Source organism: Lepisma saccharinum, chromosome 5, assembly GCF_977018435.1.
Source record: "Lepisma saccharinum chromosome 5, izLepSacc3.1, whole genome shotgun sequence".
Taxonomy (NCBI): domain Eukaryota; kingdom Metazoa; phylum Arthropoda; class Insecta; order Zygentoma; family Lepismatidae; genus Lepisma; species Lepisma saccharinum.
Genome location: NC_139233.1, coordinates 86,677,205 through 86,703,775, shown reverse-complemented (window position 1 = coordinate 86,703,775; position 26,571 = coordinate 86,677,205). Strand labels below are relative to the sequence as shown.

General features: G+C 37.3%; 1 protein-coding gene across 1 annotated transcript in view; it reads left to right on the top strand.

The window, feature by feature from the left end:
* The first annotated feature begins 11,959 nt into the window (after nt 1-11,959).
* Nucleotides 11,960-26,571, top strand: part of LOC145987925 (cytochrome P450 4c3-like) — a 143,826-nt gene continuing 129,214 nt past the window's right edge. Inside the window, exon 1 of the mRNA XM_083122744.1 lies at nt 11,960-12,240. Coding sequence (XP_082978870.1) covers nt 12,039-12,240 — 202 coding nt within the window. The 5' untranslated portion in view covers nt 11,960-12,038. The remainder of the gene's footprint in view (nt 12,241-26,571) is intronic.

Sequence of the window (26,571 nt, the reverse complement as noted above, 5' to 3'; positions counted from 1 at the left end):
AGGGATCGAACCTTGAACCTGTGTTACCAAAGACGAGAGCGCAATAACTTTAGCACGCGGGAATTTTGTTATTTCTATTGCCATCATATATTCAGAGAAAAATAAGATAACTTTTTAAGAAATTAGATGCGTGCATAAAATTTCTTATATATCGTCATCATTCTCCAATGTGTACAGTACGACGCCACAAAAGACTCGGACATGTCCCATAGAATAGTGGTTAACGGTGTCGCCTTGCACTAAAGGACGCCTGATTCGATTCTGGTATAAACAATATACATGGAACGCCTATCTTGAACTCATTACACAAACATTTCATTTTCGCACCGTTGTCATACTTGTACACCTAATACCAGCACCCTTTTATATCTAAACCCACGGAAGAGGGTTTTCTTTACTTCTCAATTTTCTTCGAGCAAATTTACAAATCTAAGGAGTAAGGACTAATGACATTGTTCTTGGTGTCTCAAATCTGACATAAGAGAAAATACATGGATTTTTAAAGACTGTCTAGATGCCATTAAGTTAATGAGTTCATTCTGCATTTAGATTTCCGAATAATGGCCGTGGATTTCGCGAGTCTATATTCGTAAATTTTGGGGGCTACAGGAGAAAATAATGTTCTCTTCCAAATAGGCTATATATATATATATATATATATATATATATATATATATATATATATATATATATATATATATAAGGCACACACACATACTGTACTTATATGTACTTATATGTAGGCCTATATGGTATATTAATAGTTTGTTAGTTTTTAAAGGTCTGATAAAAAATCTTAAATTTTGAGCCCCCCCCAAACTGATCAACCTAGCTACGTCCCTGGTTCTATTAAAATGTGCTGATTTTACTTCCTTTGGGGAAACTTATATTAACCTTCCCATCCATGTTGGGGAATGGTGACAGTGCTTTAAAACATATTTTTAGCTTCTCTTAACAGTTTGTGAGGAAGTTTTAAGACTAGCCTTATCTTTTTAACATGATGTCTTTGTCTTGTGCAGGTCTGTTTAACCTCTCTCACAAGGGTCTTAACAATCTATTTTAACTTTAAGGCAAGGGTTTTAGAAAAGAGGATGTTTTCCTTGTACACTTTGAAGGGTGAAAAATGGCCGTACGTGTCGATGCACCCAAAAACTCTCAAATTCATTCATCAATTTCTCCAGTTTTTTGGATGTATTTTCAAATTTCCCCAACTTTCCCAGGATTTTTAAACCACTGAGAACCCTGAGATATACCTATACTGTGCATACCTGCCAGAAATGAAAGACATTCATGTAATTAGCTGACAGGAGTTACAGTGATGCCAACCGCAGAAGAAATTACACAAATATTAATAGAAACAAACAAAAAATGAAGCACCAAAGTGGTCAAAGAAGCAGTACTCAATAACTGGTATGTATAGATGGAAAACTCCCCAATGATATTTACGAAGCAAAAGCAAAAATACGTGTAAGAAGGTCCAAACTGGAATATGTTAACAAAAAAAGCATCAAAGGTTATTCGTCTTCGTCCTCAAGGTACACAATGCTCATAAGTAGATGATGGTAATGTTTTGTAAGAAGGGGCATGCTCCTTGCTATTATGCACGCTAGAGGAGACCTCTAAGGTAGTTCTTAGAGAGGCTGACCTACCTTTGTTCTTGGCAGCCACCCACGCTTGGTAGGCAGGATAATTGTGATAGTTTTTCAAAGCTTCATTATATTCTACCTGGAATATATATTATACAGTTTACGACATTTAGAAGTACACAGCAGGTATCTTAGACCATGCAAGTGACAAGATCGTTCATCTATGGAAGCAAATAAAAACAGTACACAAAATGTTTAATAAACACTGCAAAACAGTTCATGTATGTAATGTTACGAAAAAATAAAGAAACAGACCAGCAAATGTTATAGAACTAATAAAAATAATGAAGACATTGTACTTTAGTGTACTCTTTTTTTTTTAAAAAAAAATCTCTGTGTTCTGATATGCAAAGTCAATCTTCGTCTGATTGATTGACTTAGCTTTTCTGTCACTTTTTGGCTAATCTCAAAGTAGAGGATGAGAGATGATGCAATGAAATTGACGATGGAATATTCGCAAACACCCATGCACAGGCTAGGATTTGAACCCAAGACCACTGACAGACTAGCACACTGCGCTAACCACTTGGCCACAGAGACCAGCTAGATGTACAATTGTGAGAATAATTGGGAAGTAGCGTGAAAACTAGAACCAGATTCTGGTCCAGTGATGGAACCAGGACCGTAGCTAGAATTGATCTCCAGAAGGGGCTCACAGGTTATCAGGGAGAGCATTGTAAACAAAGCCCATTTTTAAAAAGTTTAACTGTGTTAAATGAAGGTAAATTATGTGAGTGAGATGGGGTGATAAAGTTACATAAAGTTTAGAAATATCACACAAATACTACATTTCTTCTGTATCTTTTAAAATATCGCTTGAAATGTCAATTGGCTGCTACTGAAATCATCCATATTACATTTGATGATACAGATATTTATATCGCACAAGAAAAAATTGACAATATTCAATCACAGTGCTTAGCGTACGTTCCACCCTCCCCCCTCTCCGGCCAAAATAAAAAACTCGCCTTCATTCCTTAAACTTGGGAACCATTGACCTTTGACTCAGATGCAGAGGCAATTTGCATAATGACATCAAATTCACAGATTTCTGTATAAATGGGAGGTTGCAACAGGGACAGCGAAGGTACAGATAAAGAAGCTCCCGTGAAGGAACTTTCTGAAGTCTAGAGAAGAGAATCTCCTAAATGCTTGCTGCTATTTAGACTTCTTATAAATAAGATGAACGAATGTAACAGCTGCTGTTCATGCTCTGCGAATTCATTTTTCACCAAAGTTGAGAGCAAAATAATATCTACTGTCTACATTTTCACTCTTCACTGCAAACGACGGGCCTGGATGGAACTTGATGAATTGACCAAAGGTCACCCCAGCAAAAAGATGCTACTGTTGACCCTCAAAGAGGAAGGGTCTCAAGGGTTTAGTGCATTGTTTCTTTCTTGCACAATATTTATACATACTGTTCAAAATGATTATCAGATAAGAGCATGCAAATTTGGCAAAAATACTAATTTTGACCACTACAAGTACAATGTCTTCACTTGTTAAAATTCATTTTTATTCATAGCTCTTTTATGACTGTGAGCTATGATTTAAATATTGATATCTTGCTAACAGTAAGCAAATTATATCATACTACAGGTCGCACTCAAAATAGTATAGCCTATTTTGCTAGAAGAAAAGTAGAGTTGTTTTTTAGTACAATAAAGACATTGGAATAAAAATTAAAATTGTACACATTCAATAAAAAGGCACCTCTTAATGTTACTATGATTATTTTGTGAGATTGAATGAAACACCCTCCCTTGCCCGGGAAAACAAATGCTACCACTACCTAGATAGAGGCGGCAAAATCTCCCTCGGACAAGTGAAATAGCGTTACGGTCCAGGTTAAGTTCGTGTGTAGGAACCGGTGACCAACAGTGCATAGTAATAAGCCATATCGAATATAAACAAAGACATATGTACTTTCAAATTACCAACTCTTTACCTGTAGCCGGGAAGCGGCTAGCTGCATACCTGAAAATCACGGGTAGCGACATGCATACGAAAATGATATAGCCCAAAATTAACATGAAAATAAAAAGTATATTCTATTCATAACCAACAAAAATGGAATTATTACAGGTCCCCACACTTGCACTCTCACATTCTCTCTCAGATTCAATCCTCATGGGGTCATCGACACAAGAAATTATACATGACATGTACAGGTTTTGTGACGACAAGCCCTAATTATTGCATTCTCAATTAATTTTATCTTACTTTTTGTCTAATCAGGTCATTTGTGATTTTGCTCCAGTGCTACTTAAATCCTAGCCAGCCCTTACTTAAGTTCACCTTTTGTTTTTAAAAAAGAAACTAGTCGGCGCGGTGACCATACATTACTTGACCAGTATAAACAAAGGCGTCTCAACGGCAATTACATTCACGTGGGCGGACGTTTTCCTTTTACAGGACCTCACGTGGTTCCAAACATAACAAGTAACCTCCGTTGAGTGGCGCAAACATATACTCTCTAGCAGGCGGGACTTAAACACTTCGCCGCGACGAGCAATTCATATTACCAGGCAAATACTTTAACAAATAATCACATATGCGACCTGACATAGCTAGCAGCGACACAGCGCTGACACATAAAAATGAACAAACCTCAAGTAGAATATGCAATTAAGCGGGCGGCGCTTTACTCTAATAGTACGCACTTTAAACAAATACAAAGGAGCACAAACAACAATGAATTTAAGATCATAAAAAAATATCACAAGGAATAAGAAAAATTGACCTGAGACGAATAGATTACAAATGACAAGTGCAACGGAAGTTTGGTATGAAGTTCGAGTTGAGTGGGCGTTTTCAAAATGTCGACGAATTTCAAGGGCGTTCTCTAAATCAAACGGGCCGTCACGTGTTAAGGTTCACACAGATGAATACTTTACCATCTCTCAGCTTCCGGGGTGCATCCTGGCGTCTTTATGGGCGATTGAAAACACATAGTATCCACGCGAAAGGTTTCCTTGGTCGCGACGATGAAGATGCAAAAAGGGTTCAAACACCTAGTTCCCCGGCTCCTCTTCCTCTCGGGATCGGTGGATCTCCGTGGTATGGCGCGGTTCGGACGTCGCATCTGAGCGGTCGTTGTAGGCGTCGTCGGGGCGTCAACATCTCTCTCTACATCTCTCTGTCGCGGCTGGTAGGCGTCGTCGGCGTCGTCGGGGCGTCAACATCTCTCTCTACGTCTCTCTGTCGCGGCTGGTAGGCGTCGTCGGCGTGGCTCGTCGTCCCTCTCTCTTTCTCCGTGGCGGGTAGGCATCGTCGGCGTGGCTCATCTTTCTCTCTCACTCTCCGTGGCGGGTAGGCATCATCGGCGTAGTGTCGTCTGACATCGGGCGAATCGACGTAACGACCTCGTCTCTCTTCTTCCTCTAGCCCGCCATAGTTTCCGGTGTTCCTCGTTTCCCAAAAATTATAAATGGCGTAAGGTAATCACGGAAACACGGTTTCGCTTCAACTTCCCCCAGCGGTTGAGGTAGGCGCACTCGTGTAGACTTACTGCCTATCACACACACTGGTGTTCGCACAACACAACAAAGTCCACTGTACACGAAAGGTAGCACGAAGGTGCTCTCGTTCCAAGAATCGCGGCAAAACTGTATATGGAGAGGTAGCACGGAGCTGCTCTCGCTACAAGGACCGCGGTAAGACTGTGTATCGAAAAACCCTGTCCTTCGTTTTATTTGGATTTTGAAAAAGGACGCTAGGCGCACGTTGGAGTGACGCTTCCGGAGAGGTTATTCCACCACGCTCTATTGTCTCCAAACTAGGACGGACCGTGTCCGAAGTTTACTTGTGCGGATTAAGCTTCCGCCTGGCTGTCGCCCATAGCTCAATTGCAATCGCTGTCCACAAACTGATCAATTAGAACCGATTTGATCTGGCGTCCGTAATTGTCGCTTGATCGTGACGAAACTCCACACATCCGTCCTTGCACACATGCCGCTGCGCTGGTATAAGTTTCACATGAATCTGACCGTTGGAAACCGAGATATTTAAATGTTTGTCATTACGGTCGAATTTCCTAAGCTTTAGACGCATAGCGTGACCCTTCAGGTGCTCACCCTTAACACACGCGAACGTCTCGTTCCTCCCGTCGGCTTGGCAAAAATCAAATATGTAATCTTACAAATTAAAACACTCAACACTTTGAATCAACACGTCTTTTTACCGCTACATACATGAATAATAATGATAATAATAATAATGACGGTAAATCTGACTGTCACAATTTTATGTGATTACACTAGCTGAATGCAATCCAATAAGCATGACCTAGACATCATGGAAATAGAGGCAGAATCCCATGGCTAGGAAACACATTCAAAATTTGCTTTTGACTAGGAAAAAAAATTAAACATCTTTAAACAGTTCATCACCTATTTCTCTTACATTTATGCAAAAACTTTTTCTTTAATTTCAATTGAAAAGTAAATAAACAACAGATACAGAAAATTATTCAAAAGTATTTCAAAGTCATTTGAATTTATTTTTAAGAAAGCTTATGCACAGAGAGGATAATCAAGAGTGGACCTACAGTTTAAAGTGGGATCAAACCCTTCACTGGGTATTAAACCGGAGACCATTCCAACAATTACAAGGTACAAGGTGGCGCAAAAGTCATCACCTGATATTCTTAGCCTATAGCTTGGATTGCCATTCATCCAGTAAGGAAGGAGAGATGAAGTAATATTTGGAGTGTGAGATTTGTATTTGAATATCGGTTCCTTCTCGCTTGTTCTTTAGGGTCGTTGCCGCCGCATGCACAACTGCTTATCTGGAACACGTCGATACAAGAGTGCAGCGTCTGCATTCCACGGAGGGGACAAGAGATCACGACCGACAAGGAGCAATGTCCGTGTGAAGAACGATGTTTTGTTGTCTTTGCATCTCCACAATATTCTAAGGGCCGTGCTTTATATTTCCTGCATCGAGTTCATTTTGAAGTGCCAAAAATAAGATAACGTATAATTAAAATAAATATGGCATCCTATCACGCCCGTCTCACTACACGGGGTCATATCAACGATAATCAAGTCTGATATCATATTTTAGATTGAACTATTTAAGACTGGTAGAATCGGAGTTGAAATAATTGGAGTTTGCTCCAAGTATGATATTAAATCACTTAACTTAATTTGGAAAACGTAAATGACTCAATTATAAGAACTTTCCGTTTTATTACAATATTATTTAATTATTTAATCGATGTAATGCGAGTGACAGTAGGTGATTCATGTTTATGAAAATAAAATAATGATTTCCTTGTATTACCTTCAACTGTTAGATTATATATGTGTAAAGTACAGAAAATATAAACATATTAATATTACATAAGAAAAATAAAATACCAATTTTGCATATTGTTAATGAATATTATTTTGTGAGATATGTAAAGTGACAAAATTACGTTAAAATATATGATGTAAGAAAAAGAAAAATATGTAATTATCATATCCCTGCATTACTTTCCCCTATTGCAATAATGTATGCGTTGGTACAGAAAATATGAGCATATTAACATTTCATGAAGAATAAAAACTAATTTTGTGCAATTTGTTAACGAATATTTTCACACAAGATACATATATTGAACCCTGAAACCTTCCTAAGCGTACAACACAGGTTGTACTTGTGTAAGTTAATTGAACACAGTGAACATAGTCAATTACAAAAATTGCATCTATAATAAATTAGATAAATATGTTAGTTGTGGTTAAATTATAATCTTGAATTCTAATCTCAGTCTCGAGCTCAATTCCTAGGGAGTCCACTGGCTTTCAGCGGTGATTCAATTATTTGATTTTGATTCTATCAAATAAGCTTTCATAATTTATTTCAAAATCTCCAGAACGCAAGATCCCGGGATGTCAGTTTCTATGTTTTGGAAATTTTGTTTAAAGTTGTTTCATTAGCATTGTTTGGTCCTCCCCGGAGATCAAGCTGAGACCATTTACTTAATAATAGTGCTTGTTCCTCCTATCGCCCTCCCGTCCTTCACATGTTGTCCCTGTGTCGCTCCCCAGGCGTACGACTTGGTCTGTGTTTCCTATTTCTTTCCGTCCTTTTAATAATATTAAGTTCGGATTCCTTAACAAATTACTTAACAATGAGACATTGATTGAATGGAGACGTTAGAAAGAGGGTGATTGTCGGGGTTGCCATTTTAATGATTTTGGCAGGAATTTTGTCTGAGCCAGGCGATTTTTTGCATTTTGTGGCCGCGATTACGGTTATGACCTCCTCCATACTGAAGGGGAGAAGGGGTCTGTTGTTTTTCTTTATAATTACTTCCGATGTATTTATGGGTTATTTTCATTTGCCTTATCGTCTGGAAGTATAGTGTTAAGCAGCAATTCCGCTGTGTCTTGCAGGTCCTTGGTGTTTCTTGGACCAGGACTTACCAGATTGTCTCCCGCTGGACGAGATTTTCGGGGTTGATTGATCGATTGCATCTTTTGGATCTTCTGTCACGTATCTTGTCCATTCATGCAAGGTCTTTATAAAATCCACCTGTGGTGGGAGATTTATTGCTTGCGTAAGAAGCATACGGTTAGTTTTTTTTCCAGTCGTACGTAATTTCGGTATTGCCCACACAGCACACAAATGTCCAAAAGATATCCACTGGATATATTTTGGATATTTGTGTCGGAAGTTCTGGATATCCTAAAGATATCCAGGAATGTACAATTGACATCCACTGGATATCTGCTGGATATCCATTTGTCCGCATACGTGATATGTTTGGACTGTTTCGGATCACTTTTGGACATGTTTTGGACATCAAGTGGAACGTAATCTGAACATTATGCTTTTATCTAGACATTTTTTGTACGTACTTTGGATATTGTATGAACATGAAAAGTACAAGTTTTGATCTGTTTTGGATATTATTTCGATATGAAATGATGCATGCAACAGTCATCCACCAATGCTTGTTGTTAATTTTCTTGCTCCCACTTAAAATATGGCACTAGTCAAGTTGGATAGTTCAATGAACTAACCGACCTATAACTACGCACTGGTAATTAGCAGGCTGGAAAGTTCATATAAACTAACCTAACTCTGAGTACGTGTGTCAGTTTTTCTCCACCGGACAATAAACCTCTTCGAACAAGGCCTCATCTTCAGGAAGCTATCAACTCGCGGCAAGTCACGGCACCTAGCGACCTGTTGAGTGAGATGAGTCAAGGCAAAATGGATAATAAACCTTTTATTACTCCCACAAAAATAGGCAATAACCTATCTCTAACTACGCCTGGTAATGATCAGGCTGGAAAGTTCATACGAACTAACCGATCACTTGCGTTCCACCACACATAGCTAATGATTATATAGTCATGAAACAGAAGGGTTGGTGATGGGAGATTTTATTCACTGTATTACATCTTCTTCTCATCCTTGTAGATTAATGTTCACACATCTTTCGAAGGATATTAAAACACAATTTTTCATTATATTCATAATCAAATATACCATTATTTGTGTTACGAAAACTTAAGTTTCTTTTATAGATTTTGCGAGTGCCATCTACCGACTGCAGGTAACATCAACATCATAATGTACCCACATTTCATTTCATAACACTGTATTTCGGTTTTATTTCATTTTGTCATTATTGTTTATGTCTAACGAGTATCTCTATTGTTATATTAAATGGGCGTGTCTATTGTTATATATTTTTTAAAAATGTACCCACCCACGCTAAGTACCACATAATTACTTCAAGCTTGCGTCCATCTTGACATTTGAAGCATATCGTAAACTTTCCGCTAGCTTGTGTGCTACTCTGGGTATATTCCTTGGAGATTTGTGATGCTATAAGCGAGCATTGGCCCGATTCTTGTATGCAGTGCATTGTAGCGTTTCTGATTCTAAGATTTTAAAAAGTTTCAATCGCTGATAGTAGCAAATAACAAGACGCTCACCAACAAGGAAAACACTCAGAAGCTTCTGATTCACTCAGGCTTCAGGCGTAAAACACACGAATTCAAAATGATGTTTATAGCTACTGTCTATGCTAAATATATATAAGGAACGGGCTTTCCCGGTTGAGCTAAGTAGGATTTACTCGATTTTAGTCTCGATTGTATTGTAGCGTTTAGTAAGACTAAATCGAAATTTTCTGATTTTAAGAAGAAAAATATTAAATCTCTAAATATAAGAAGTAAATAAGTTTAGAGACGCTAATGCTTCAATGCAATTATTGTTTCAATTGCAAGATAAAATATAAAAAGTATACACAACGGGAATACTTGAAAATTTTGTAGGGTTGTGCGGGACAGAACTTTTTGGGTCGGGACGGGAAATTTTTTAAATCCCGACATTCGGGACGGTAAAAATTCGCAATTTCCCGACAAATTCGGGAAATTTTCGGGATGGGAAATGTTCTCTGGAAATCTCGAATTCTACACGTCATTTTCACTTTAAGTGAATGTTTTCGCATTTCTGGTACAAAAACGAACAATTTTCGATAAGTTTCAGACATTTACAGCAGAGAAAACTTCTATAATTAACGACTTTTAAAAATGACCATTCGGTATTTTCCGACTGCTCGGAATCCCGAAAAGTCGGGAATAATTTCCAGAAGTGGGGATTGGGACGGGAATTTTTTTTGCCGATCCCGGTCCCGACTTTTCGGGATCCCGCACACCCCTACCATTTTCTAATATTCGAAACATATCCTATTTATGTTCATTGTTGAATAACAAGTTCTGGATCAGTTCTAGAATGTATTAGATATCCAGAATTGTATGTATTTTGGATACCCAGTTTTGGACAAGATCTGGATATGTTTTGCATATCCAGAATTGAATGTGTTTTGGATATTCAGTTTTGGAAGACATCTGGCGACGTATTGGATATTCGGAATTGGACAATGTTTCTTACAACCAGTTCTGCCCACGTTTAGGCTGTGTATAAGATATCAAGAATTGGTCGAGTTTTAGATGTCTAGTTTTGGATATTCTAAGACGTCCAAAGGATATCCAGAATTGGATATCCAGAAATGTATATCTAATAGACATTCAATGAATATCCACAATATCCATGGATCTGATCTGGACATTGTTGATATCCAATGGATATCCCTGGAAGATTTGTGCTGTATGGGTGGTTGTGGTTTCGTTAATGTCAGTTAATAAAGTGAAGGTGATTATGTTATGGTCACTCGTGTCTTCCATGTCGAAGACCGTCCACCCCCGCAATTTTCCTAAGAGTTTGTTGTTTGATGAAGTGATGTCTACATTGCTGGAGGCCCCTGCTCTTTCACTGTACGTTGGTGTGTTTCCAGAAGCATTTTCGACAAAGAGTTTATGGCTCGCAATAAAATCTTCCATCAAATCTCCGTTGGGGTCCGTTTTGTCGCTGTGCCACCAAGGGGAGGAAGAATTTGCGTCCGCAATTATCAGAAATTTGTAGTTGTTATAGGCATCGGATGCTTCCCCAATCTTATCAAGAAAAATTTCAAGGTTAGTGCAGAATTGGCAGTAACTATTTATAAGCATGAACGTAAAGTTCTCTAGGGAGAGTTGTGCACAATTAATGTGCGAATTCGAAAATTTCTCTGGACTTGGGTGTCTGACTTGGTTCCAATAAACCAAGCCACACACTACGCCTTTTCCTGTTCAGACTCCATTTCTCAAATTATGTTGCACCTGCCACCTGGAAAGACAAGGAAGTTATTCATTACCTAACAGAACAAAACTTTTTGAGTTGGTGCATCACATAAATTTATTTTGTTTTTATAAGTGAATTACAAGTCTCGTTATATGACATTGAAGTTGTAAAGTACATTTTGGGACACCCTATTTTTCAATACTTTAATGGTAGTTTATACACTTTATATTTCTTCACATTAGGGGGAGGCTCATACGAAGGCTACAATATATAACATTAAAGAGTTAATTTAGTGTACACTGAAAAGGAAAATGGAGTGAAATATCTTAATAATAATAATAATAATAATAATAATAATCTCCGTTGCTAATTGTGACGAGACGGAACGGGAAGATTCCAGATATTCAGGAATCGGAATCCGGTCCGTTCCGGTCCATTTCGAGCCCTGGGGGACGGCAATTTTTCATCGGCCTAAGAAGAGCGGCATTTTAGATCTGGCCCTGAGCACATGCCATGTAAATGGTTGAAGGGTAAAGGTAAGGAATTGCGTAACTTTGCGCACGCGAACGAGCCAATAGCCGGACACGACGACCTTCACCCCTCCCCCCAGATCGACTTCCTTCAATCGGGTGTCCAAGGGCGACCTTGAGAGATTCGTTTCTTCGTTTTATTCCCGTACGATCCGGAGACCACTTGCTGCTATTTCCACACTCCAGAGTTGTAAAGGAGACCGTGCAGTGCTACGAAAATCTTCCAAAGATGGCTGGAGACTTGAGCGTCGCCGGAACCTTGTCCCATCTCTGGAACGCGACTACGCTGCTCCTTCTGCCCATAGCGTTCTGCTGGATACTCTACTACAGACACACCAGGGCCAGGATGGTGAAATTGGCGAGCAAGTTTCCGTCGCCGAAATCTCTTCCCTTGCTGGGACACGCTCTGGACTTCGTTGGACCCACAAAAGGTAAATACTATACTCTGTTCCGTTTATCTCTGGAGCAGGGTTGTTAAAGGAACAGACATTTTAAATAAATTCAATTCCGGTCCATGAGAGAAAATCAACAAGCGTAAATGGGTTCTGGACCGTAAGCAACCTTTTTATCTGTAAAGTATTTTGATTCGGTCCAGGAACATTTTTTCCGGATGAATTCAAATACGGACCAGGAACCTATCCTTTTTCAGATGAATGTAAATACGGTCCAGGAACCTTTCTTTTTTTCAGATGAATGTAAATACGGTCCAGGAACCTTTCTTTTTTTCAGATGAATGTAAATACGGTCCAGGAACCTTTCTTTTTTCAGATGAATGTAAATACGGTCCAGGAACCTTTCTTTTTTCAGATGAATGTAAATACGGTCCAGGAACCTTTCTTTTTTTTCAGATGAATGTAAATACGGTCCAGGAACCTTTCTTTTTTCAGATGAATGTAAATACGGTCCAGGAACCTTTCTTTTTTCAGATGAATGTAAATACGGTTCAGGAACCTTTATTTTTTCAGATGAATGTAAATACGGTCCAGGAACCTTTATTTTTTCAGATGAATGTAAATACGGTCCAGGAACCTTTCTTTTTTCAGATGAATGTAAATACGGTCAAGGAACCTTTCTTTTTTTCAGATGAATGTAAGTATGGTCCAGGAACCTTTCTTTTTTTTTCAGATGAATGTAAATACCGTCCAGGAACCTTTCTTTTTTTTAGATGACTGTAAATACGGTCCAGACCTTTCTTTTTTTCAGATGAATGTAAATACGGTTCAGGAACCTTTATTTTTTCAGATGAATGTAAATACGGTCCAGAAACCTTTCTTTTTTTCAGATGAATGTAAATACGGTTCAGGAACCTTTATTTTTTCAGATGAATGTAAATACGGTCCTGGAACCTTTCTTTTTTCAGATGAATGTAAATACGGTCCAGGAACCTTTCTTTTTTCAGATGAATGTAAATACGGTTCAGGAACCTTTATTTTTTCAGATGAATGTAAATACGGTCCTGGAATCTTTCTTTTTTCAGATGAATGTAAATACGGTCCAGGAACCTTTCTTTTTTTCAGATGAATGTAAATACGGTCCAGGAACCTTTCATTTTTTCAGAGGAATGTAAATACGGTCCAGGAACCTTTCTTTTTTTTAGATCAATGTAAATACGGTCCAGGAACCTTTCTTTTTTAGATGAATGTAAATACGGTCCAGGAACCTTTCTTTTTTCAGATGAATGTAAATACGGTCCACGAAACTTTCTTTTTTCAGATGAATGTAAATACGGTCCAGGAACTTTTCTTTTTTTCAGATGAATGTAAATACGGTCCAGGAACCTTTCTTTTTTTTTAGATAAATGTAAATACGGTCCAGGAACCTTTCTTTTTTCAGATGAATGTAAATACGGTCCAGGAACCTTTCTTTTTTCAGATGAATGTAAATACGGTCCAGGAACTTTTCTTTTTTTCAGATGAATGTAAATACGGTCCAGGAACCTTTCTTTTTTTCAGATGAATGTAAATACGGTCCAGGAACCTTTCTTTTTTGAGATGAATGTAAATACGGTCCAGGAACCTTTCTTTTTCAGATGAATGTAAATACGGTCCAGGACCCTTTCTTTTTTCAGATGAATGTAAATACGGTCCAGGAACCTTTCTTTTTTCAGATGAATGTAAATACGGTCCACGAAACTTTCTTTTTTCAGATGAATGTAAATACGGTCCAGGAACCTTTCTTTTTTTCAGATGAATGTAAATACGGTCCAGGAACCTTTCTTTTTTCAGATGAATGTAAATACGGTCCAGGAACCTTTCTTTTTCAGATGAATGTAAATACGGTCCAGGAACCTTTCTTTTTTTCAGATGAATGTAAATACGGTCCAGGAACCTTTCTTTTTTCAGATGAATGTAAATACGGTCCAGGAACCTTTCTTTTTTAAGATGAATGTAAATACGGTACAGGTACCTTTCTTTTTTCAGATGAATGTAAATACGGTCCAGGAACCTTTCTTATTTCAGATGAATGTAAATACGGTCCAGGAACCTTTCTTTTTTCAGATGAATGTAAATACGGTCCAGGAACTTTTTTTTCAGATGAATGTAAATACGGTCCAGAAACCTTTATTTTTTCAGATGAATGTAAATACGGTCCAGGAACTTTCTTATTTCAGATGAATGTAAATACGGTCCAGGAACCTTTCTTTTTTCAGATGAATGTAAATACGGTCCAGGAACCTTTCTTATTTCAGATGAATGTAAATACGGTGCAGGAATCTTTCTTATTTCAGATGAATGTAAATACGGTCCAGGTACCTTTCTTTTTTTCAGATGAATGTAAATACGGTCCAGGAACCTTTCTTTTTTAGATGAATGTAAATACGGTCCAGGAACATTTCTTTTTTAGATGAATGTAAATACGGTCCAGGAACCTTTCCTTTTTTAGATGAATGTAAATACGGTCCAGAAACCTTTCGTTTTTCAGATGAATGTAAATACGGTCCAGGAACCTTTCCTTTTTTTCAGATGAATGTAAATACGGTCCAGGAACCTTTCTTTTTTTTCAGATGAATGTAAATACGGTCCAGGAACCTTTCTTTTTTCAGATGAATGTAAATACGGTCCAGGAACCTTTCTTTTTTCAGATGAATGTAAATACGGTCCAGGAACCTTTCTTTTTCATATGAATGTAAATACGGTCCAGGAACCTTTCTTTTTTCAGATGAATGTAAATACGGTCCAGGAACCTTTCTTATTTCAGATGAATGTAAATACGGTCCAGGAACCTTTCTTTTTTCAAATGAATGTAAATACGGTCCAGGAACATTTTTTTTTCAGATGAATGTAAATACGGTCCAGGAACATTTCTTTTTAGATGAATGTAAATACGGTCCAGCAACCTTTCTTTTTCAGATGAATGTAAATACGGTCCAGGAACCTTTCTTATTTCAGATGAATGTAAATACGGTCCAGGAACTTTTCTTTTTTTCAGATGAATGTAAATACGGTCCAGGAACCTTTCTTTTTTCAGATGAATGTAAATACAATCCAGGAACATTTCTTTTTTTCAGATGAATGTAAATACGGTCCAGGAACATTTCTTTTTTCAGATGAATGTAAATACGGTCCAGGAACCTTTCTTATTTCAGATGAATGTAAATACGGTCCAGGAACATTTCTTTTTTCAGATGAATGTAAATACGGTCCAGGAACATTTCTTTTTTATATGAATGTAAATACGGTCCAGGAACCTTTCTTTTTTCAGATGAATGTAAATACGGTCCAGGAACCTTTCTTTTTTAGATGAATGTAAATACGGTCCAGTAACCTTTCTTTTTTCAGATGAATGTAAATACGGTCCAGGAACCTTTCTTTTTTCAGATGAATGTAAATACGGTCCAGGAACCTTCCCTTTTTTTCAGATGAATGTAAATACGGTCCAGGAACTTTTCTTTTTTCAGATGAATGTTAATACGGTCCAGGAACCTTTCCTTTTTTTCAGATGAATGTAAATACGGTCCAGGAACTTTTCTTTTTTTCAGATGAATGTAAATACGGTCCAGGAACCTTTCTTTTTTCAGATGAATGTAAATACGGTCCAGGAACCTTTCTTTTTTTCAGATGAATGTAAATACGGTCCAGGAACCTTTCTTTTTTCAGATGAATGTAAATACGGTCCAGGAATCTTTCTTATTTCAGATGAATGTAAATACGGTCCAGGAATCTTTCTTATTTCAGATGAATGTAAATACGGTCCAGGTACCTTTCTTGTTTCAGATGAATGTAAATACGGTCCAGGAACATTTCTTTTTTAGATGAATGTAAATACGGTGCAGGAACCTTTCTTTTTTCAGATGAATGTAAATACGGTCCAGGAACTTTCTTTTTTCAGATGAATGTAAATACGGTCCAGGAACCTTTCTTTTTTAGATGAATGTAAATACGGTGCAGGAACCTTTCTTATTTCAGATGAATGTAAATACGGTCCAGGAACCTTTCTTATTTCAGATGAATGTAAATACGGTGCAGGAACCTTTCTTTTTTCAGATGAATGTAAATACGGTCCAGGAACCTTTCTTTTTTCAGATGAATGTAAATACGGTCCAGGAACCTTTCTTTTTCAGATGAATGTAAATACGGTCCAGGAACCTTTCTTATTTCAGATGAATGTAAATACGGTCCAGGAACCTTTCTTATTTCAGATGAATGTAAATACGGTCCAGGAACCTTTCTTTTTTTAGATTAATGTAAATACGGTCCAGGAACATTTCTTTTTTATATGAATGTAAATACGGTCCAGGAACCTTTCTTTTTTCAGATGAATGTAAATACGGTCCAGGAACCTTTCTTTTTTCAGATGAATGTAAATACGGTCCAGGAACCTTTCTTTTTTTCAGATGAATGTAAATACGGTCAACGAAACTTTCTTTTTTCAGATGAATGTAAATACGGTCCAGGAACATTTCTTTTTTATATGAATGTAAATACGGTCCAGGAACCTTTCTTTTTTAGATGAATGTAAATACGGTCAAGGAACATTTCTTTTTTAGATGAATGTAAATACGGTCCAGGAACCTTTCCTTTTTTCAGATGAATGTAAATACGGTCCAGAAACCTTTCTTTTTTTCAGATGAATGTAAATACGGTCCAGGAACCTTTCCTTTTTTTCAGATGAATGTAAATACGGTCCAGGAACCTTTCTTTTTTTTCAGATGAATGTAAATACGGTCCAGGAACCTTTCTTTTTTCAGATGAATGTAAATACTGTCCAGGAACCTTTCTTTTTTCAGATGAATGTAAATACGGTCCAGGAACCTTTCTTTTTTATATGAATGTAAATACGGTCCAGGAACCTTTCTTTTTTCAGATGAATGTAAATACGGTCCAGGAACCTTTCTTTTTTATATGAATGTAAATACGGTACAGGAACCTTTCTTTTTTCAGATGAATGTAAATACGGTCCAGGAACCTTTCTTTTTTAGATGAATGTAAATACGGTCCAGGAACCTTTCTTTTTTCAGATGAATGTAAATACGGTCCAGGAACCTTTCTTTTTTCAGATGAATGTAAATACGGTCCAGGAACATTTCTTTTTTATATGAATGTAAATACGGTCCAGGAACCTTTCTTTTTTAGATGAATGTAAATACGGTCCAGGAACATTTCTTTTTTAGATGAATGTAAATACGGTCCAGGAACTTTTCTTTTTTAGATGAATGTAAATACGGTCCAGGAACCTTTCTTTTTTAGATGAATGTAAATACGGTCGAAGAAGCTTTTACAAATTAAACAATACACAACTTGGACTGAATTTAAATTCTGCGAGAAAGTAGACCCCTGCCTGTTGCGGAACCCAATAGAACGCATTAGAATTTGTAGGTTCCTGGACCTCTAACAACCCTGCTCTGGAGGAAGGGAACGAATACTAGTCTCCGCGCAAGTAGTGACGCGAGATGGCTTCACCAACGTGGAGGGGTAACGTGGAGGGAGGGAAACATACTGCAGTTACCAGGCTTCGCAGCAGCTTCGCTCTGCCCACCGCTATGCCCGGCATTGCTCCAGTGATACACGGGACAGAATATATTTTCAGTAGAAATTTACCCATAATTATTTATCTGGAGGGTGTCAGGACGGTGGTGGGGGGGGGGTCGAACACATCAGTCGACCCCCCTTGGAAATTGGCATCTTTAATATCAAGTTACCAAAAGAAAATATTTGGTTAATTTTACTTCGCTTTTCTGCACTTTTGACTAATTTGCAAAGATGGGGATGAGTGATGATATGATGAAATTGATAAATGGACACTCACAAACATCAATGCCCAGGCCGGGATTCGAACCTGGACCCCTGTCCCCAAAGATGATGATGATAATAATAAAAGTAATAGAACGATGATGATGATAATAATAATAATAGTCTGATCATGAAGATGATGATAATAATAATAATAAAATCCGCCAATGCCACTGCTTAGAACGCAACCTTATTTTCTTGTGAGCGCGAGCATTCATGACGTCACCTGTCTGTGCTGTGGCTAGAATGAGAAGCGAACATGCTGATTGTTAACTCCATGGAATATTAAACTCAGACACACACTTATACATATTCTGCATTGAGATATATAAGAAAAATCTTTCAAATGTGTTTGAATATTTTTATCGTGCATGAAGATTGATATTGATTGTAAATTGCGCTCAATATGCTTTTCTTACAAAAAAACTAAATCATTAAAATTACAATGATTAAAGTTAACTATGTGGCACTGGCAAGTACTTTTAAAACGGCCGAGGTAATTTTTACAAGATAGTTGGATAGCAGCGGAAATTGAAGGTCACAAACCGTTATTTCGGAAGCCATTTTTTCGGTGTGGAAGTTGGAACATCGTTAAAATAAAATTAGAAAACCAAAGCGAAATAGTTTATCATGTTGTTCCGGGTTCGATACCCGGTGGAGGCACATATAGTGGTTCGGATCCCACTTTAAACTGTAGGTCCAGTCCCGATTAGCCTTTCTGTGCCTAAGGTGGACTTAAAATTGAATCAATCAAAGTTTATCATCTTGGTAGGAGTATCGAATATTCACTCATCAAGTACAACTGTCTCTACAAGGTTTTAGTAATAATGACAATAATAATATTTGTAATAAACTGGGCCTGGATGTTAATGACCTAAAAATGACTTCAAAATTTTGTCTTTATTTCAGGGTATGACAATTAGTATGGCATAGTTTTCATTTCTGTAACAGAACTGAAATTTTCTTGGTGTATGTGAATGTTAAGTATAAAAATCTGTAAGAATCTTAACTTATTCAAAATTATTGCAGTAGGAAATGTCCTACGATCACGTGGCGATATAATTTTTGTTTCCGTTGATACAGACATAAAGGTGATAAATGTCAGCCATGGCTAAAAATGAGTGGGTGAAACTTAACGCAATTACATTACTCTTTTTCTGCAATTACGTCAAAAAAAGACCAGAAAAAAGGGTAAAACGCGAAAATTGCCCGAATGACGTAAAACTTGAAAAATAACAGAAATATGACGTAAAACTTGAAAAAATTACCTAGAACTTAAAAAAATAGAAAATATGACGAAAAGTTGCACAATAGAATTCACATTTTTATAATCAGAGTATGTTAACACTTAAGAGCATTGCATACTACATAAGGAAAAAAGACGAAATGTCATAAAAATTCGGGACCTGCTAATAACATAATACTTCATTAATGTTGATTAAAGTAATAATCATATTTGCGTTTTATTATAGTCGTTACTTTTTTTTGCTGTTCATTTTTTTTATCAACGACCTCACCCTCCCTAAAAATATTTATCACGATACCCAGCGTTTTAACTTATTAAAAACTTTTCGGAAAATAAAATTAATATCATGGGAACCATGAATTTTTATTAGGTGATTGCGTACATCAACATAAAATCGTCTTTCGAGGGGTCGTAGCGTCGAAATGAGGTCTCAACGAGCAACATGTTATTAAAAAATATATATTCATATCTTCTTTACACCCTGTGGAAATTTCTCAGGATTGTTGCACGGTGACACCCCATATCCGTGTGTCTCTAGCAAGCATATTTTGAACGGCATGCATAGTTGTGTTCTCCACCTCTAGATCGATGTAGGTACGTTAAGCCAGGGATGTTAAAATTCCAGGGACCCACACATTCGAATGGGTTCTATTGGGTTCCGCTACAGGACAGGAACGTTTTCGCACAATTCGGTACAAATTGTGTGTTGTTTCATTTCTATACTGAACTCGGACCGGATTTAAATTGATCTGGAAAAAAGTTTCCCGGACCGTTTTTAAAATTGATCCGGAATAAAGGTTCCTGGACCGAATTGAAATAGTTTACAGATTGAAAGCTTCTTTACGGTCCAGAACCCGTTTTACATTGCTGATGTTCTCTCCTGGACCGGAATTGAATTTATTTAAAATTCTTGGACCATTACCAACCCTGCGTTAAGCTGTGCCGGGTTCGAATTCCACCATCATCTGCGTCATCTTGAAACACATTGACCGATTTCGCTACAATGTACAACACTTCTCTGAACCAGAAGGGTAATAAGAATAATTTGTTGCTTTCTTCACAATTCATTCTGTTATTTAGTTTACTAGTGTAATAGCCTTTCTGAAAAAAAGAAAAAACAAAAAAACAGAACGACTCATTAATTGATCCTTGATTGGGGTTTTGTACGGTGCGCTGACGCTCCAACCTCTTCTGGAGAAACCAGAATGGCGCCACCCCTCAATCTGCCCAGGTTTTAATTATTTCAGATTTTGTCATTATTTTATTATTTTAATTATTACATCTTCCCAGCTGGCCCCAAAGCTCAAGGAAAATCCCCCAAATTTCTTCCACTTAGAGCAATACTGCTACTCAAATTGTTTTAAGGAAGTAAAATGAAAAACGAAAACAAACTAACGCCTCTGACATTTTGCACAAACTCACAAGGGGGAGGCTGTACGTGCAATGAAGTTCAAGGCCAATTACGTAATTTTACATAACAAGCAAGGACCGAGTGTCTACAAGTTGCAACGAAAAATAGCGCCTGAGGCAACACAAGGCGAAACAATCCACGTGTGTTGAGTACTGTTTCGGAAAAAAAAAGTCATTTACTTATAGTCAAGCAGCTTCTACTGCATTGTTGCCAAGATACTTACAGCTTCACCAAGGAGAGAAAAAAAACTTTTGGCTCTATCGGGGAATCGTGGGTGACGCAATCAGGTGCTTACGATGTAATCCTGCCCCTGAGGCGCAACCACGAATGTTTGTCTGGGGGGGGGGGGACAAGTACCAGGATGAACGTGCCAACAGCATAAACAACAACAACAATACTACTACTACTACTACTACTAATAATAATAATGGCATTATTATTACTAGTGGTAGTAGTAGTATCGAAGATCATAAATTACGGAACCAAGGGGTAGAAGTCAGGACTAAAGCATTTGTTTGGAACAAACTATTTGAAATATTTTTTGAACACAGTCAATTTCACATAATGTAAGGACACAAATTGTATTTTTGAATGGCAGAAAACGAATGATACATGTATTCCGAAGATAATTGATTGATTGATTTAGTTTATTTTACTTCGCGTTTTGTATCTCTTGGCTAATTTCGAAGATGGGGATGAGTGATGAAATGATGAAATTGATGAATGGACATTCACAAACAACAAAGCCCGAACGGGATTCGAACCCGGGACCTTTGGCGTCGCAGCGCGATGTGCTAACCACTATTCCGAAGATAATTCCTTTTCTACATGTAACATGTATAACTTTCATGTACAATATATGTTTTACACATATACAACATGTAAATAAGAAAATACATGTGCAACATGCTAACACTAAATTGTGTACGTATTCAAAGCTTATTCAATACATATATACAACATATATTATTTAAATACATTACATTACAGAAAACAATCACAATGCGAGCAAAGCGAGCAAGAACATTTCGTTCATAAATATTTTAAACTAAAACGCGAAGGTGAAGATACAACTTCTATGGGTCTATATACTAGTGAAATAACTGAGCAATATGCAGTTCACTATTACCTATATTTCCATTTTTTCCCACACACACTACCACCCAATGACTATTGATTCTCGTTGCTATAGCAACGTTAGAATTCCAAATATCTCGTTTATACAGCGCATAGCGCAATAAATAACATAAAACATAATTCACGTTGTACAAAGTAATTATTATACATTTTTTTGAACCGTTAATATAAAGTGATTTCTATAATATGAAATTAATAATTTCAATAAACATACAATTATATTGTGGGGATTCACAGGACCGTCACAACATTCCCCTCCTCCGGGAAAATGAAAACTACCAAACAGCAAGGAGGAGTTTTCATTTACAAATCAGTCCGATGTTTATCAACATAACTAAAACAAAGTTACAAAGTTACATTCGACAACAACGTGCACATAAACAGATTTGTGCCTAACAGGTAATTACAAGTCAGAACATAATACAACATCCAATTGTACAAAACGATAAACAGAATGGTTTCCTTTTTCCAGTATCTACTCTCATAAATTTAATTCTCATACAAGAGTTGATTCCTCTTTCCTTCCGAACAGTTAAACACTCGAAGATTTGAAAAGTTCACCTTGTCATAATATTGCTGGTTCATTGTGTAAAGAATTGCATTATTGTCCTTAATTTCTTTGACAGAGAATGGCCCAATATACAAGTTGAACAATTTATGAATCTGGCTGTTAATTTTAGAACTAACATGCCTATTTTTTATCATAACCAAGTCTCCTGTTTGAAGTTTAATCGAGTTCAATGCATTCTTAATCTTTCTACTTCTTCTAGATTGTCTAGTCCTGATTTCCGCTAAAAACAATTTGCGTTTCCATGGCAAAGATTTAATTTGGGTAAATTTCTCGTATCGGACAAACGGCTGAAATTTGCTAGTTCATTTAATTTGAATATTCGTACTTACGTATTCTGCATTGAGAAACATTGCTGAAGGTGGCATTTTGCTTATTTCACGGAAATAAGCTCTATTTGAGTAAGTTTTCTTCGTTTCTTTTTGCCTTCGGTAACACGCAAAATGGCGGTCACAGTTTTACTACCGTACTCGGCATGCAGTGTTTCCACCCCACCGTACTCAAAAATACCTACATAGCCCCAAAAACAATTGACGCATAGCCCCACGAACCATTCATACATAGCCCCACGAACCATTTCCGGTAAGGTTAGGTTAGGTAGGGTCACGTATAGTAGTTAAAAATTGGCTTCGAAAAAATATGCGTAGCCCCACACACCATTCTCGCATAGCCCCACGAACCATTGACACATAGCCCCACAAACCATTGACACATAGCCCCACGAACCATTGACACATAGCCCCACAAACCATTTGCAGAAACGTACCTTCTTCAGTTACAAAAACACGTGTTTGGACACACTGACCGGGATTACGTCATCACACACAGGCTACATCCACCTGGAAGTAAATGGATGCAAGAGCTTTCGTGCATTGGTCACACATATATATCGAAAAATAGATGATTTACCGGCAAAATTCAATGAACGATGCGAGAAAACACTTCCCTGAACTTCCACAAGCATAAAGAAACTGCATTCGGTAAGTAATTTCTCCTGTAAATTTGAAGAAATCCGTTTGTCCGATACGAGAAATTTATTTTAATTTGTTCCGGCCAGCCGATTTCTTCAAATATTGAGTCCTTCATATCTTCATGTAAGAAAAGTTCACTGGGAGATAATCCGGTAACTGAAGAGCAAGAATTATTTAGAATTTATTTTTGTATACCAACTGGTGTGATTATCATTGCAGAAGAATCGCAGTAATCTAGCAATCTCCTTATTGTACCTCTCAATAGGATTAGATTTCGGATTGTATGTAGTGGTAGTAATATGCTTAATTTTCCTTGAATCCATGTAGGTTTTCCACTCATTTGATGTAAATTGGCTCCCACAATCTGATAATAATACATTACATACAGGGTAATGTTTAAAATATTGTTCTTCAAAACTATTGATAATTTCTCTGGCAGTCGCTTTTCTTAACGGATAAATCATAACAAACTTTGACATAACGTCTACAATTGTGAGAAGATATTCATATGTATGTGATCTTGGTAATTTTCCGATTAAGTCAATAGAGAGGAAATCGTGCGGTTGTTGAGAAAAGACGTGATATTCATCTCTCCGCAATGGCCGACCTACAATCTTGGTTCGTGCACATTCTAAGCAATCTTTCAGGTAATTTCTAATAGATTTCCTCATGTACGGCCAAAAATATGCCCTTCTACAAGCTGATGAAACCTTCTGATAACCAAAATGTCCATTTAAATCATGCATTTTGTGGAATACCAAAGGTATAAGCTCACGTGGCACTACAAGTTTACAAATTTCTTCTGAATTGGGTTTATAAAAAAGAAGATACTTTGAAAAGTCTTTATCAGTTGTACTATTTTCCAGGTGAGAAATTATATTATTACATTTTTCATCTGCTCGTTGAGCTTTTAGCCAAATAGAGGAAGTACCATCTTGTGAATCTTCCACAATTACTTGATTGATATATAATTTATCATCAAGTGCACAATAAGTAGTACAAGGCGGAAATCTGCTCAACGTATCAGCAATATTATTCGAAACCCCTGGGACATGATATAACGTGAAATCAAAACACTGCAGTTTGAGAGACCATCTCGTAAGACGAGAATTAAGTGTTTGTGCAGTTTTAAGCCAAGACAACGACTTATGATCCGAATATAAGTTGAAATCAGTTCCTTTAAGATATATAGCAAATTTCTCCAGAGCAAATAATATAGCTAAACATTCCAATTCGTGTGTACTATATGTAATCTCTGCTCCTCTAAGAGCACGACTGCCGTATTGTATTACACGAATTTCACCATTATCAACTTGCCAAAGTACACAACCCAATCCTTTCTGGCTTGCATCAACAGAAACACAAAACCTCAACTCAAAGTCGGGTTAACTCAATGCTGGTGCTGAAATTAGAGCATTCTTTAGTAACAAGAAAGGTTCTTGACACTGAGGTGTCCAATAAAAAGGCACATTCTTGCGTAAAACATGATATAATGGACTAGCGATATCTGAAAATCCCTGTATAAAACGTTTCCTCCAATTTGCCAGTCCTAAAAAATTGCGAAGTGACTTCTTGTTTTGAGGAACAGGAAACTGTAGAATAGCTGAGTCCTTATCATGATCGACCTTAATTTCGGAACAAGACACCACATGACCCAAACACTTAATTTCAGTTTGGAAAAAATTGCATTTGGGAAATTTTATGTACATGTTCGTCTTCTGCAATGTCTGTAGAACATAATCAAGATGTTCAAAATGTTTCTCTATTGTTGGGCTAAATATTAAAATGTCATCCACACATATCATCAGAAATGAACGAGTCTCTGGTCCAAACACCTTATTCATTCTCTCAACAAAAACAGAAACAGCTGATTTTATACCAAATGGCAAGTAACAAAACACATGCTGTCGTCCTCGATACGAAAAAGCTGTGTACTTATACGAGTCGGGCGTAAGTGGTATTTGAAAATATCCACAGGAGAGATCAATCGAAGAAAAATATCTTGCACCCTTAAAATGTTGAAGTAGCTCGTTTATCGGTTCAACATGGGTAAGTGGTGAAATTACATGTTGGTTTAGGCGACGAAAATTCACCACTGGACGCCACTCACCGTTAGATTTTGGTACGATATGTACAGGGTTTAAATAAGGCGAAGACATCTCTTTAATTATTCCACAGGCTTTCCATTTTTCTAGTTCCTTTTCTAATGCTGCTCTTTTGGCGAACGGTACCGGATATATAGGTGCCTTAATTGGTTCCTTTGTGTCTAGTTCAATTTGATAAGGATCTACGAATGCAGATCGGGGTCGATCAGAAAACAGCCTATGATATTCTATTATTAGATTCTCAAGCTGAGACTGCTGCTCCATGCTGAGTGATTCACACGACCGTACCTTCGTTGTGATCTGATCTAGAGAAACGATAAGTAAATTTTCTGCTTCTTTGACTATAGTAACTTCCTGCATCTGGCAGCGATCCCTATCAGTTGTGCTTTTGCTAGAGTTAAATGGCTGAACCAGTTCGGAACCAGTAGATGCCATCAAACTAATTTGGTTTCTTCTAAAATCGAGTACAGCTTTGTATTGCCTTAAAAATGGTATTCCGAGAATTAATTCAGCATGCAGTTTCTTCAATACAAACATCTCCAAAGAAAAAACCTCCGAGTTAATTGAAATACTTATAATCTTTCGACCAGCAACACGAAACTTCTGATGTCCTGCAAACGGCAATAACTTAAGTTGATCCACTGTATCCAGTTTGGCACTCGGAATAATTGATTTTATACTGCACCATAATTCATAACTGACTAAATTACACTGGCTTCCACTGTCGATGACACACTGTATTGTAATACCGCAAACAGTTCCTGTGATCAGAGGTTGATCAGTAATGTGAGTAGGTATGCCAGTATCATTTAAAGTCCAAGTAGGTTCATCTTCGTACCAATCTAACTGGAAAAATATTGAAAGTGGATAACAATGATCAACTTCAGATAAAACGGAATTACTTAATACAGCATACTGACAAGTTGTGCTTATATTATCACTACGATATGATTTAGACGGACCCTCCATTATGTTAGTGCGAGCAAACTGGTCCACGTTCACCCGCGACGTTCGTTTAATGTTGCTTCAGGAGCAGAAGAAATGAACTGTTTACAAGAAGTTTCTCTTGAATCGAAAGATGGAGCATTTTCATT